General features: G+C 43.6%; 1 protein-coding gene across 1 annotated transcript in view; it reads right to left on the reverse strand.

The window, feature by feature from the left end:
- LOC138295417 (clusterin-like) overlaps positions 1–14,953 on the reverse strand; it is a 271,036-nt gene that overhangs the window by 51,063 nt on the left and 205,020 nt on the right. The window contains exons 6-7 of the mRNA XM_069233707.1: positions 14,515–14,625; positions 6,925–7,112 (exon numbers count right to left, since the gene is read on the reverse strand). Of these exons, the coding sequence (XP_069089808.1) occupies positions 6,925–7,112; positions 14,515–14,625 (299 nt within the window). The remainder of the gene's footprint in view (positions 1–6,924; positions 7,113–14,514; positions 14,626–14,953) is intronic.

Below are 14,953 nucleotides of genomic sequence, written 5' to 3' on the forward strand. Positions count from 1 at the left end.
CTTTAATCATATTTAAAGGCAGCCCCCAGGTTAACCTATGAGAGAGATAGGCCTTGCAACAGTGAAAAACGAATTTGGCAGTATTTCACTGTCAGGACATATAAAATACATTAGTATATGTCCTACCTTAACCACACACTGCACCCTGCCCATGGGGCTACCTAGGGCCTGCCTTAGGGGTGTCTTATATGTAGGAAAAAGGAAGGGTTAGGCCTTGTTACATACTGCGCTGGACTTCTCACCTCTGGATACCAGGTTGGCCAATACACCAAGTCTTCTACAGGTTCTGGATACTCCCAGATAGGGGTGACCCCTTCTAGTAGCCACGGTGCCACTTGACAGGCTATGCCAAAGCAGACCGTACCCTCCAGAAGGAGTCCCAGAGGGAAAAAAAACCAACACTGGGGAAAAAACCTCAAACAGGAACTCCTGAAGAAAAACAAGAAAAAACAGGACTTGATAACAGGAAACAAAAATAAGCAAATCTCCCAAAGCAAAAAGTAGGAACAAAGAACAGGCAAAAATCTCCCAAGGCAAAAAGCAGGAACAAAGAACAGGCAAAAATCTCCCAAGGCAAAAAGCAGGAACAAAGAACAGGAGCGAACAGCGCAACCAGAAGGAAGTGTTTGCAACGCCAGGTGGAACAAGACTGACTGACTTATATACTGAGAAAAGGGAAGTGACATCACAGGAAAAGAAAAGAACACCATCTTGAATTGGGAAGAGCCCATAGACCAGTGTAGGAAAAAGAATTTAGTATAAAAGAAAAACAGAGCATGCTGGGACAAAAATACAAAGAAGACAAGAAGGACACAACATGGACAGAGACAGGCAAAAAGACCAGACAAACCCACCACCAACAACAAAAAGAAAAAAAAGGGCTACAGGTAAGTGTAGCGCAACCGGGAGCGAAATATATGTTTCCCAGAATGTGTAGTCAAAAAACACGGGGAACGGCGCTCCGAATATCGGTAGCGCGTTCCATCCGCAAGAAGAGAAAGAGACGGTGCTTCTGAGCGCGGCGTTACAGTAGGTCTCCTCCCCGAGGCACCAGGTTTGTCAGGATGACTGTCAAAAAACAGGCGGACCAAATGGGGAGCATGGACGGAGGAAGCATTCTCCCAAGAACAGTCACTGAGAGGGTATCCTTTCCAATGGACCAAAAACTGTAGTTTGTGTTGAAAAATTCTGGAATCACAGATTTCCTGGACTTCATACTCAGGATGTCCGTTAATAGAAAAAGGAGGTGGACGCTGGAACTGGCGATGGTAGGGATCAGGAACAAAGATTTTTAACTGGAACACATGGAAAACAGTATAAACCCTCCAGGTATGAGGTAAGCGGAGACGCACAACTACAGGATTCAGGACTTGCGAAATCCGAAAGGATCCATAAAAACGTGGCTTGAACTTATTGGTGGAAAACTGGGAAGGTAGAAATCTGGAAGAAAGCCATACCTTGTGGCCCACTTGATACAAAGGTGCGGCTTGTCGATAACGATCCGCCTTTCGTTTCATTGCTTGTTTCGAAGCTAGGAGAGTTGTGTGAAGTAGGCCCTGGATTCGACGGATCTGTCGTGAAAAAGAAGTGACAGCAGGCACAGAAGAGGATGTTTGGGAAACAGTAGTGAAAGTCCTCGGATGAAATCCATAGGTACAATAAAAGGGTGTGGTCTTGGTCGCACTATGTATTGTGTTGTTATAGGAGAACTCAGCAAGAGCAAGATACTCCAACCAATCGCTTTGTGTGGCATTATAGTAACATCTCAGATACTGCTGAAGTTCTTGATTCACTTTTTCAGTTTGCCCTTTAGTTTGTGGATGGAAACCAGAGGATAAAGAAATCTCAATGTTAAATGAGGCACAAAAGGCTCTCCAGAAACGTGATACATATTGAGGCCCTCTGTCCGAAATGACCTCTTGCGGAAGACCATGGAGGCGAAAAATATCCCGCAGAAAAATGCGACTCATTTCTGGGGCCGTTGGTAGTTTCTTCAAGGGTGAGAAATGGGCCATCTTGGTGAATGAATCTACGGTCACCATGATTACTTGGTTACCAGAGAAGGTAGGTAGAGAGCATATGAAATCCGTGGATAGAGTACACCAAGGAGCGGAAGGAACCGGTAAAGGTCTTAATAAACCTGCCACCTTAGTTCACGGTGTCTTAGTCTGAGCACAGACTGGGCATGCTGACACGTAGGTTTCAGTGTCTGTCTTAAGCGAAGGCCACCAAAAAGATCGCTGAAGCAGCTCCTGGGTCTTCCTGATACCTCGATGACCGGCTATAGGAGAATCATGGCACATTTGTAGAGCTTCGGGCTGCACTTTCTTGGTAGGTAGGAAAAGAGCATGTTGATGATAGAAGTAGTTGTCCTTCTTCTGCAAAAAAAGAGTCACTCTATCCCATTCTGAAGCAGACAGAAACTGGTACTCGGATTGAACGCGTTCTTGAAAAGATTGAGTAGCTCCGATGATTCAGCTAGACTCAGTAAGATGTGGAGAGGAGTTCTGGGCTACGTCAGGATATCTGCGAGATAAGGCATCTGCCACTGAATTCTGGGAACCAGGTATGTACGTGATCACGAAATCGTACTGGCTAAAGAAGAAAGCCCATCGAGCCTGACAACTATTGCGACACTGAAAACTCCGAAGACATTGGAGATTACGATGATCAGTCCTGGCTTCAAAAGGCTCTCTGGAACCCATCAAGAAATGCCTCCATTTTTTACAAGCTACTTTGAGAGCGAGTGGTTCTCGTTCCAGTACCGGATAATTGCGTTCAGCCTCCAATAGGATATGAGAAAGATAAAAGATAGGCTGTTCCAATCTATCGTTGTCTTGTTTCTGTAGCAGAACTGCCCCAATAGCTCTGTCTGAGGCATCAGTCATAACAACAAATTTCTTGGTATTGCCAGGATGACGCAACACAGGTGCTTGGGTAAAGGCTGTCTTCAATTCTTGAAATGCGCGTTCAGCATCCTTGGTCCAAACGAAACCCTTCTTCAGGTTCTCTTTCTTAATTGTTTGTGTTACGAAACATTGTAGGTGGGCAAAGTTCTGAATAAACTGATGATAAAAGTTTGATAAACCAAGGAAACATTGTGTTTCCTTAATGGACGTTGGAGAAGGCCAATCTAATATGGCACTGACCTTGTCAGGATCCATGGATATTCCGTGTTGATTAATACAGAACCCCAAATACTTTACTTAAGATTTATGGAACTCACACGTCTCAGGTTTACAAAACAATTGTTTTTTCTTGAGTCTTTCCAGGACTTGCAGGACATGATCTATATGTTGCTCAGGATCACGGGAATATATCAAGATATCATCCAAATAAACGACTACATATTGGTTGAGTACATCAGAGAACACCGAATCCATAAATCATTGAAAAACAGAAGAGGCGTTGGTCAGTCCAAAAGGCATAACACAGTACTCATAGTGCCCAAAGGGTGTACAGAAAGCTGTCTTCCATTCATCTCCTTCCTAGATCCGAAGAAGATGATAGGCACCCCGTAAGTCTAATTTGGTAAACATCTTGGCTCCTTGAATGGCATCCAATATATCTCTGATTAAAGGCAGCGGATATCGATCCTTAATCGTTATTCTGTTGAGTTAACGAAAGTCAACACAAGGACGCAGATCCTTAGTCTTCTTTGGGACAAAGAAGAGACAAGCCCCAGCAGGGGACATGGAAGGAGCAATCAAACCTTTGTGTAAGTTATCGTCTAAATATTCCTTTAGCACCTTCTTTTCTTGGTCTGTCAGAGAATACATTCGACCAAAGTGGACGACTTCATCAGGAATTAAAGGAATAGCACAGTCATAACTGCGATGAGGCAGCAAAATAGGATTACTAGGTTTCTGAAAAATCCTGATATATTCCTGATAACAATCTGGAACTCCTTGGATCATATTGATAGAGTTAGTGTTATCCTTAGTTGACTGACAGGACCTTTTGGGAGTCCAATAGGAAGTAGTGGAATAACAATTCTGTTGACAAAATGAAGCCTTTAGGGATATAGTTCTTGTTTCCCAATTGATATAGGGGTTGTGTCGGGCTAACCAGGGTATTCCCAAAATCATGATGTGATTTGGTGAGGCTATGAGATCAAAGGCAACATGTTCTTGATGCCCCCCAAATGTCAAACAAAGAGTAGGAGTTGAGGCCACCACAGGTCCTGAGGTTAACGGAGAGCCATTCACCGTGTGAATCTGCTCAGGAGTCTCTTTAAGAATGCGGGGAATTCCTTTACTCATAGTCCAGGTCTCATCCAGATAGAGTCCACTGGCTCCACAATCAAGGAGAGCCAGATGGTGTTCTTCTTGATCTTGTGAACTTTGTAACTTGACCGAGAGGATAAACAGGGTGGACCTGCTTTTTTTGGAGGAACACATTGATGGTACTTCAGCTCCTCCCGTCTCCTTCCTCCTTACAGGGGACAGGAGCTGGTGTTTCCCGCAGGTCTTGAGGGACGTACCGGACAACTATGGATCAGGTGGCCAGCCTTACCACAGTACAGACAAAGTCCCTTTCTTCGTCGTTCCTCCCTTTCTGACTCCGTCAATCGCCCACGAACCAGATCTATCTGCATGGGTTCTTCAGGGGGAGGTGGAGAGGCTTCGGATGGAATATCTTCCGTTCGCCGACTGCTAGCACGAAAGGTACCAGACTGGTATGGAGCTCGCGTTCTACGTCTCTCCATCTTGCGCTCTCGAAGTCTATATTCGATGTTCATAGATTGATCCATTAATTCCTTCAAAGAACAAGCTGGAGAAGAATGTACAAGCTCATCTTTAATTTCTTCACGCAGGCCTCAGCGGAAAAGGGTTATGAAGGTGCGTTCCACCCAGGAGGTTTCAGCTGCCAGCTGTTCGAAGTGGGTTATATACTGCAGAACATCCTGATTACCCTGCTGAATGTCACATAAGGCTTCTTCAGCTACTGCTTCTACCGCAGGTCTCTCAAACATTTGTTTGAAAAGAGTCAGGAAAGCGGAATCGTTAGCCAGGACTGGGTCTTCTGCAGAAACCAGAGGAGTCGCCCAAGCAAGCACCGGACCAGACAAGGCACTGATCAGATAGCCCACCTTAGCCTTATCCGAAAAAAACTGGAGTAGACGAATGGCAAAGAAAACCGTCAGGGCGTCCAAAAATTCCTTCATCTTTAGAGGATCTCCAGAATATTGAGTAGTAGTGGCAGATACGGGTGGTATGTCCATTGATCGGGAAGACAAGACCTGTTGTAGTGCAGTGTTCTCTGCCCGTAACTGTTGTAACTCTTGGGCTTGTTGTTGGACAGTCTGCAACATGGCTTGAGCATTTTCTGACGCCTCTCCCTGTGAATCTTCCATGGTGATCTCGCAACGCAGAATCTTTTTTTTCGTTGCAATCTGTTACGTACTGCGCTGGACTTCTCACCTCTGGATACTGGGTTGGCGAATACACCAAGTCTTCAACAGGTTCTGAATACTCCCAGATAAGGGCGACACCTTCTAGTAGCCACGGTGCCGCTTTACAGGCTACGCCAAAGCAGACCATACCCTCCAGAAGGAGTCCCAGAGGGAAAAAACCCCAACACTGGGGAAAAAACCTCAAACAGAAACTCCTGAAGAAAAACAAGAAAAAACAGGACTTGACAAAAGGAAACAAAAATAGGCAAATCTCCCAAGGCAAAAAGCAGGAACAAAGAACAGGCAAAAATCTCCCAAGGCAAAAAGCAGGAACAAAGAACAGGCAAAAATCTCCCAAGGCAAAAAGCAGGAACAAAGAACAGGAGCGAACAGCACAACCAGAAGGAAGTGTTTGCAACGCAAGGTGGAGCTAGACTGACTGACTTATATACTGAGAAAAGGGAAGTGACATCACAGGAAAAGGAAAGAACACCATCTTGAATTGGGAAGAGCCCATAGACCAGTATAGGAAAAAGAATTTAGTATAAAAGAAAAACAGAGCATGCTGGGACAAAAACACAAAGAAGGCAAGATGGACACAACATGGACAGAGACAGGCAAAAAGACCAGACAAACCCACCAACAACAACAAAAAGAAGAAAAAAGGGCTACAGGTAAGTGTAGCGTGACCGGGAGCGAAATATATGCTTCCCAGAATGTGTAGTCAAAAAACGCAGGGAACGGCCCTCCGAGTATCAGTAGTGCGTTCCATCCGCGAGGACAGAAAGAGACGCCACGTCTGAGTGCGGCGTTACAGGCCTGGCAAGTGGGGACACTTGCCAAGTCGAATTTATAGTTTAAAACCGCACACACAGACACTGCAGTGGCAGGTCTGAGACATGATTATATGGCTACTTATGTGGGTGGCACAACCAGTGCTGCAGGCCCACTAGTAGCATTTGATTTACAGGCCCTTGGCACCTCTAGTGCACTTTACTAGGGACTTACTAGTAAATCAAATATGCCAATCATGGATAAACCAATTAACACTACAGTTTACACAGAGAGCCTATGCACTTTAGCACTGGTAGCAGTGGTAAAGTGCTCAGCGTTCAAGAGCCAACAAAAACAGGTCAGGATAAATAGGAGGAGGGAGGCAAAACGTTTGGGTATGACCCTGTAAAAAGGGCCAGGTCCAACACTTGTTTACCTTTCATGAATAAATTGTTGATAAAATAATGCAAAATGGTGCAGGCCATTGGATATATGTGATACCGGGGCTGCATCATTTACCTTATGTTTACTGATTTACCACTATTTCCACATAATTTGCCAGTAACAGCCCAATTTCTTAGTAGTGCCATGTAACTAGTTTGTTTTGATGTATGATTTAAATAACCTAGCCACATAAACTGCATAAACTGGTCCTCCATGCTGCATAATCTTAGTCGTCCTGAGTGCATTAGGCATTAGGTGCAATTGCAGATGATCTTTTAGTGTGAGAGATCATTTGACGGGATGGATCTTACCGTAGTGAGTTCCGCAATTGGCTCATGCAACTGGTTGACCTTGTCTAAGAGGCTGCTTGTGTTTAGAATTTTTTCTTGGAATGTCCCAAGCAGTGTCTCATACTGACTTGTGTAGTTTTCAGCCATCTTCAAGGCGTCTTTATACTGTTGTTGGGGTGTGCCCTCCACTGATCGTTTGCCAGAACAATCTGTACAAGAAAGAAAAAAGAAAGACACGCTAAAGCAGCACACAACATGCATGCTAAACTTCAATATAATCCAAAAGCAACACACGTGTCATTCTCATGCCTCATATAAAATCAGTTTTGGCGAAGACATATTATCTCCAATACATTGGTCAATGGGATGGCTTTATTGCCTTTCGAATTCCCCTACTTCATATTTGATGGCGTTTGTGCCTATTCTATGTTTGTCCCGTCTCTGGAGCATTTCATGTTTACCATGTTTGTACTGTTTAACTTGTGTCCTTTCTCTGCTGATGTAAAGGAATTCTTTTTTATCTTTCAATTTTACGGCTCTCTAGGAATGCGTCCTTTCATGTTTCCTTTCCCATTGCTCCCCTACCACTCCACATTCATATTTAAACATTTTTTTAAATAATCAATTTTGGTGTGGAATGGCAGATACACACTGCTACTCGGGTGCTTGCCTTATTTTTTATTCTTAACACACTTTTTGCAAGGGCCTGCCAACTGCACACTGCTACCGCATGATCTTCTGACTGGACTCAAGTTTTTAGACAGGACAAATCACCGAGGTTGATTTGGGTATTTATTGTGTTCTTGCTTTTGGATCTTGTTGCTTCTTTTGATATGACCAATTCATCCACATGAGTTATCTACAGAAGATCAGCCTAGCTTGATCAGACCCTAAGAGGTATGTCTCCTTCTTGCAAGGGCACTCTTAAGCTGTCTCTCTGCCCCAAAACAAGTACAAGGAATGGTCTGTGTGGTGCAGAGTTCGACAAGGTTCCTTGCTGTTTCCAAAACAGGAGTTTTGGTTTTCCTGTGCTATCTCATGTCAAAGACATGCAGTTCCCTCTTGACATTTAGCCATCCTACATCACACACCACCCTGCACCTCAGGGTCATCCTGATAGTTGTACAAGCCTGAACAGCACCCAAATCGTTGAATCTGAATGAGGAAATATTGAAATATAATTTACAGTGACAGTCAGTCAGTCTGGTCTGAAGACCTGTGGCCTTCATCTCAGGGTTTCTCCCGAGCCCAGTATTAACGGCCAAAACTCTTAGGGTTTGCTTTGACCTCTCTTTTATCCAAAAACATACGAGTGTCCTGTGTTTTGGCACTAAGGCCCATATTTATACTTTATGCCAGCGCAGGTTTGCGTCAAAAAGTTTAACACCGGCTACCGCCATTCCAACGCGCCAGCGGGGCCTCATATTTAAGGAATGATGGTAGCCGCCACTGCAGCCTGGTTAGCGTCAAAATAAATTACTCTAACCGGGCAGACTGGGGGTTGTGCGTCGAAGAATGGTGCAAGTCAGGTTAGAGTAAAACAAAATGCCTCTAACCTGACTAGTGCCATTTTGTGATGCACAACCCCCATGGAAATGACTCCTGTCTTAGCAAAGACAGGAATCATGCCCCCCTGCCCAATGGCCATGCACAGGGGACTTCTGTCCCCTGTGCATGGCCATTGGGCTCAGTGGCATGGAGGGGGGCACAAGTTAGGCCCCCCATGCCACACCTAAAAAAAAAAAAAAAAAATACTTACCTCTACTTATCGTAAATGGGTCCCCCCATCCATGGGTGTCCTCCAGGAGTGGGCGAAGGTGGCAGGGGGTGTCCCTGGGGGCAGGGAAGGGCACCTGTGGACTGCTTCCATGGTTGGAGACCATCGAAATGAGCCCACAGGCCCCTTAACCCCTGCCCTGACCCAAATTCGGCAGGGTGGCATTTTTTAAGGCCCGCCTCCTCCTGTGCGTCAAAATGACGCGGGAGGATAAATAAGGCGCACATGCCTTAGAGTCATTTTTTGCACAGGAACACCTACCTTACATGTCATGTCATTAGCGTAAGGTAGGTTTTCACATACAAAAAATGACTCAAACTCTATAACTTTGGCACTGGATAGGTCTAGCGCCAAAGTATAAATATGGAGTTAAGTTTGCGCCGAATTTGTGTAAAACAAAATGATGCAAATTCGGGCACAAACAGAGTATAAATATGGGCCTAAATGTCTCAGGGAAATCCCATTTTTTCCTTGTGACAAGCAGGCGCTAATGATCAATTAGATCATTCTGTCTCGGCTGGATTACGGCAATGCTTTTTATCTCATTTTCAAATCACCAAGCCACAGATGATCCAAAATTTGCCTTCACATCTTGCAGATAGGCCTTAGAGATTTAGGCACATATTTGTGGGCTGCACTGGCTACTGGTCAGACAGTTTGATTGGAGGTCCTATGCTTGGTCGATCAATCCTACTATCTCATGAGCTCCAAGCTTCAGCCTTCTTCGATCTCACCCCATCACTCAGGAAAATCTCCTAAATAAGGATCCACATCATTGCTCTCAATTCTGTGTTTTTACAAGGCAAAATACAGGGCATAGTTCTGCTGAACCTATGGTGGAAATCCAATATTTCCCTCAATCTTTTCTAAGCCCCTTCCCACCAGATCTGTCACTTGAAAATGTTTACTCTAATTTGCATTATCTATTTCTCCTCTGTGCGGCTCCCTATCCCTCCATTTGTTTATTAGATATGTTTCTCTGCAGTTTTAGCACCAGGATATGTGCATCAAATCAACTGCACTTTATAAACAAGCAAACAAATAAATCAATAAGTAAAACCCTTTACCAAATGGTGGCTAGGGAGTGCGGCAAAAGGCATAACATTATCAACACTAGGATACAGACACTGAGGAGGGATTTTTGATGGAGCTAATGAAAATGAGACTTTGCTGTCAACAGAGTTCACATTTCCAGTCGGCAATGAGGCCAAGTCACAATTTTAGGTTCCATGTAAATGGTTTTCCGGGACAGTTCCTTGTGTAGAAGATATGTGGATATTAGGGGTGGGTGGAACTCTCGGAGATTCTGTGGTGTTCCACCAACGGGCGGAATAATGCATGTTGTGCTGCTTGTGATGTGATTTAGCGTTGATAATGCATTGTGTGCTAAAAAATAGGCACAAATGTAACCACGCAGTGTGAAAGTGTGCACATCCATTTGTGTTGATTTTGCTGCTGTTCAAGTAGAAGATCAACTCATGAGGCAGCTCTCTGACCATGACCATACCTGCTCGCCAAAAGGCTCCATGTTTTCAGAACATCCTTTTTCTGCAGCAAATCAGTGCATTCTGGAATTATTAATTCTGGTTCACTTCAATTAATCAAACAAGACTAAACTATCTGAAAATAATGATTTGTAAAAGCCAAAATCAGAATGGGAAATGTTGTATCCCAGTGACGTAGAGATAGCTAATATTTTTTGGTGATTTTATCAAAATAGAAGCAATTGCAATGGACCACTTATGAAGTGACCAACACAGTGTAATCGAGAGGTTTCATTGTAGTCTCATGACAGAAGGAATACAAATTATGGGCCTGATTAGGGTTTCGAGGACGGAGTTAACTTTTTTCAGCATGGTGGAGAACAATACCTCAGCCATCTTCAGGGACCAGAGTTGTCCAACGGTGCCATAGACAACTCTTTATATTGACAGGAACTGCTTTCATGGTGGTTCCTGTCTACGCATGAAACATTGGAAGGACAGTATCATCAGACATGTTGGTTGATGACAAACTTTTAAAAGATTTTGTTTTTCAGAAACAGACTCCCAAAGCTAATGGCCCTACATGCTGGGTGTTTTCTTCCAAGGTAGAGGGTTCATTATTTTCCTTTCTGTCCCTTGCAGCCAAGTTTTACTCTAAATATGGTAGGCAGTATAAAGACATTCATTTGATGGTCTCTATTCTGTTTGGCCATCAGAGGAATTATTCCATTGAGGAGCCACAAGCAAAGGAATGGGACTATATTTGACCTGAATGTCAATGGAATATAAATTAATTTTCCCAGTAAATCAGAGAGAGACATAAAGGCATCAAAGACACAGAATAATAGAAACTCACAGAGATTTTATTCATTAACGTTATTGCAAATATTGTGAGGAATAGGAAACTGCATAAACAGAGATATTTTGTTGCTTACATTAATGTGATCAATCATTTCACAGTTCCACTTTTCTACAAATTGTCCAGACTGGGGATGTGGATGCACTATTGAGGTTTCAGAACTGATTTGGGGTGATTCTCTTTCAATTGTCATTTTCTGGCAGCAGCAATAGTGCTAGCTCCAAGCAGAAGTATCCAAAAACAAGGATATAATAAAGCATGAGATCTTAACCCTCGGCTGTCATCAGCCTTTCTGAGCAGTCATCAGACACAGACAAAAAAGAAAGCCTGCTTATAAACTTTTGACACCTTAACAAGAGAAGCCTATGACCTATCTCTTACTCCTACCATCTACCTTATGTCATCATCCAAGAAGTCCTAATCAGCAAGCCCTTAGCTAATAAGGACCTCAAAGAGTTTCTTTGAGTAGCTTTTTCTCCATTCACCCTCAATTCAGTTCTGGGTATCCCCCCTCTATCTACAGGGATGCAGTCAATACATGCCCACTGTGTAGGGAAGCTTTATCTACTCTCCATCACATCAAGCAAAATGCATGCTACTGGTCTATGCATTTAGACTTTCATCGTTCGAGGACTCTTTCTGAACCATATTTGCTACTTACCTACTGCACATACACGAACATGGTTTGTGTTTGTGTGGCACTCAGGGCCAAGGTCATGCTATCCAGTGATTGGCAGAATTGTATTCTTGGGATTCTCTGCTTGCTGGTCTTGCTTCTTGTGTCCTGGGAACCTTAGTCTTTGTATTCCTGTTTTGGGTTGTCCTGGTTGTCCTGGATCTGTTCCTTGTCCATTTAGTCCTACTGGTACTGCAGTCATTGATCCAGGTCCTCTTGATCCAAGCTACCTTGTTTGGTTGCTCATGAGCATGGTCATTATATTCCTGGTCTCCTTGTCACCACTGTCCAGTCCACTTGGTCTTCATAATTCTGGATGACCTTCTTAAATATGATTCTCCTCACCCTGTTCCCTCTACTTTAATGATTGCTTAGCCCCATTTGGTAATCCGAGGCTTGGTCCCCTAGGTCCTGATCTTCATGACCCTCTAACCTCTGTTTGCGGTATTCCTGGTCATGATCCTTTTAGTTTACCGAGTCCTCCCACTTAGGTGTTCTAGGTGCCCCTGTTACTGCCCCCACTGGTTTTCCTAGTCCCTGTCCGGCTTATCCTAGTATCCTGGATGTACAACTATTGCACTACAGGTCCTGATCTTCATAGCCCTCTTCAATCTGGTCCTGATCATCCTGGCCCTCATCCCCTTACTTCTAGCCCACATAGTTCTGCAATAACTTGCCTCTTGGTGGATCATCCTGGCTTTTCCTAGTTCTGTGGTTCTTTGAAATCCAGTTCTTGTATTCTAAGGTCTTCCTGGCCTTGTAATTCCTTGTCCTGGTCAGTCTGGTCGTCATTCCGATGTACTCCTTCCCCTAGTCCTTTGGATCCTTGGTCTCCTGAGTCACAGGCTCCTGGTCCTTTTCATGTTCCTCACCCTAATTCCATCAGTCCTCCTGGTCCTGCTTCCCTTGTTCATCCAGTCCCCTGGTTTCCCTGTTCTTAATTCTTTTGATCCTGGACACCTTGGCCATTTAAAACGGTGCCTAGCATGTTAAAAATCAGAAGACTATTCCCAAGATACATTGTGCAGGTGTATAAAATGTCAGTGTGGCTGAACGGCCACTCATGCCATGGGACTAATAAGCATCTATGCCTGAAACACACTCTGCTGGGAGAATAGTATGAAAAAGGGTGTTAATTCAGCAGACAGCTGTGTGAATTACAGAGAAGCATTGCTTACGTGTCTCCGGCTTTTACTTTCCCATTCCACAATCATCTCAATCATGTGTCTTACTCAGTTTACCTCCTGCAAATGTCCCAAAGCATTATTTCACCAATCACTAATTGTCTCATGTAAGAATCCCTCCCTGTGTGACCCAGAAACAACCTGTCTGCATTTCCCTTTTGCTGCTGTTTGCCGACTTCTGCTGTGTTGCCAGGTTTACAATACTACATAAGCACAAACCCTCTTAAAAAGAAACCTAAAGCGAGCACAAGGCCTTCCATAAGAAGCCCACAAAGAGCCTAGCCCTCAAAAACTCATCAAAAGGAGGATCAACATCTTAACAAAACACTGTATTTGCAAAAGTGAATAAAACATTTATGTAACATGTTTTAAAACCATACTCATTATTCCTTATATGTGGAGAAAGGGGAGCTTGAGGCTTGGCAAGTACTTTTAAATGCCAAGTCAAGGTGACAGTGAAACTGCACACAGGCCTTGCAATGGCAGGCCTGAGACAAGGTAAAGGGGCTACTTAAGTGAGTGGCACAACCAGTGCTGCAGGCCCACTAGTAACATTTAATCTACAGGCCCTAGGCACATACAGTGCACATTACTAGGGACCTATAGGTAAATTAAATAGTCCAATTGGGTATGATCCAATGTTACCATGTTTAAAGGGAGAGAGCATATGTACTTTAGCACTGGTTAGCAGTGGTAAAGTGCACAGAGTCTAGAAACCAGCAAAAATGAGGTCAGAAAAAGAGAAGGAGGAATGCAAAAAGTCTGGGGATAACCCTGCAGAAGGGCCATTTCTAACACCAACGAAAACCTGAGACCAGAGCGGTTTAGAACAATCTGTGAAAAGTGGCAATGGTGCAAGGTTTATTACCTCTGGCACTGGAACAGAGACTGAGGAGAATCAATGCTTTCAAAAACTGATTTCACCTCAACTACCTTTTACTATCATTTCCACAGTTTCCACATTTTTGTTTTCTCCAATGGAGGCATACATTTTTATGTCATTCAAATATGATACACTAATTGAGGTAAATGGTTTTACTTGTACTTTTTCTGAGCAGGGATTTATCTAAAGTGAAGTCTGTTTGACTAAAGACAACTAAAAGACACGTATTGGCAAAGTCAAAAGTTCTGCCTTTCAAGTGTCAACTAAGGCATTCACAGACTTATAATGATTGCTTTCATGCTTGCACAGCTGTTTAGCATAGTAAATAAACGACCCATTGGCTTTGCCAGTGCTGGGAACAAAAGAAGAAAAAAACACAGTGCTTCTTGTACAGGTGCATGTAGGAGATATGTAATTGAATGTGACGGTGTGATGACTGAGTGCACGTTTCAGATGTAAAATAGACCCCCATCCCTTCCAATGGAAACGCTTACTAGAAGGCTGAATTGCAAACCAAGCAGACAATAGCATGAGGTAAAAAGGAAATACTCATCTGGGTGGAGCCATAGGCCACCCTGTATATAGTTTTAAGAAATGGAAGCAATTAATCTTGCAGACAGCCGTTTTGGCCCAAAATTCAACAAATTTCCCTTTGGGCAAATTCAATTCACTCATGCCTGATCAGAGCCATGCATGCTTGCCGGAGAGGCTGTGGCTCAGTGGCACAGAGAGGTGGCCATAAACTCACCGACGATCAGCATCTCTTTGCATTTGTCACACTTGTCCTTCAACATCAGGCAGCCTTCCGAACTCTTGCGGAGCTCCTTACACACCATGTCGTCATCCGATGTAGCATTTTCTAGGGCAGCAAAAAAAGAATAAATATACTAAGATAAATTCATGACCTTGCAGCAGATGTAGAAGATGGTGAAACATTTCACACAAGTTCAAACCATGCAGTGGTTGCTTTCTCACCAAACCTGTAAAAAACACACACTGACAGAGCAAACTAGCATGCCGGATTCTCACTAGGAGGGCCTAAAATTGACCTCTAAAACATTTTTTAAAATGTGTCCAAATGGTTCATTTTGCAGCAGCGTTTGCACACATTTTAAGAGAAAAATGGTTTTCCATTCAGTTCAGAAAGGACAGTCATTAAATAATCATAAAACAATCAATGACTGCCC

Source organism: Pleurodeles waltl, chromosome 5, assembly GCF_031143425.1.
Source record: "Pleurodeles waltl isolate 20211129_DDA chromosome 5, aPleWal1.hap1.20221129, whole genome shotgun sequence".
In the NCBI taxonomy this organism is placed as follows: domain Eukaryota; kingdom Metazoa; phylum Chordata; class Amphibia; order Caudata; family Salamandridae; genus Pleurodeles; species Pleurodeles waltl.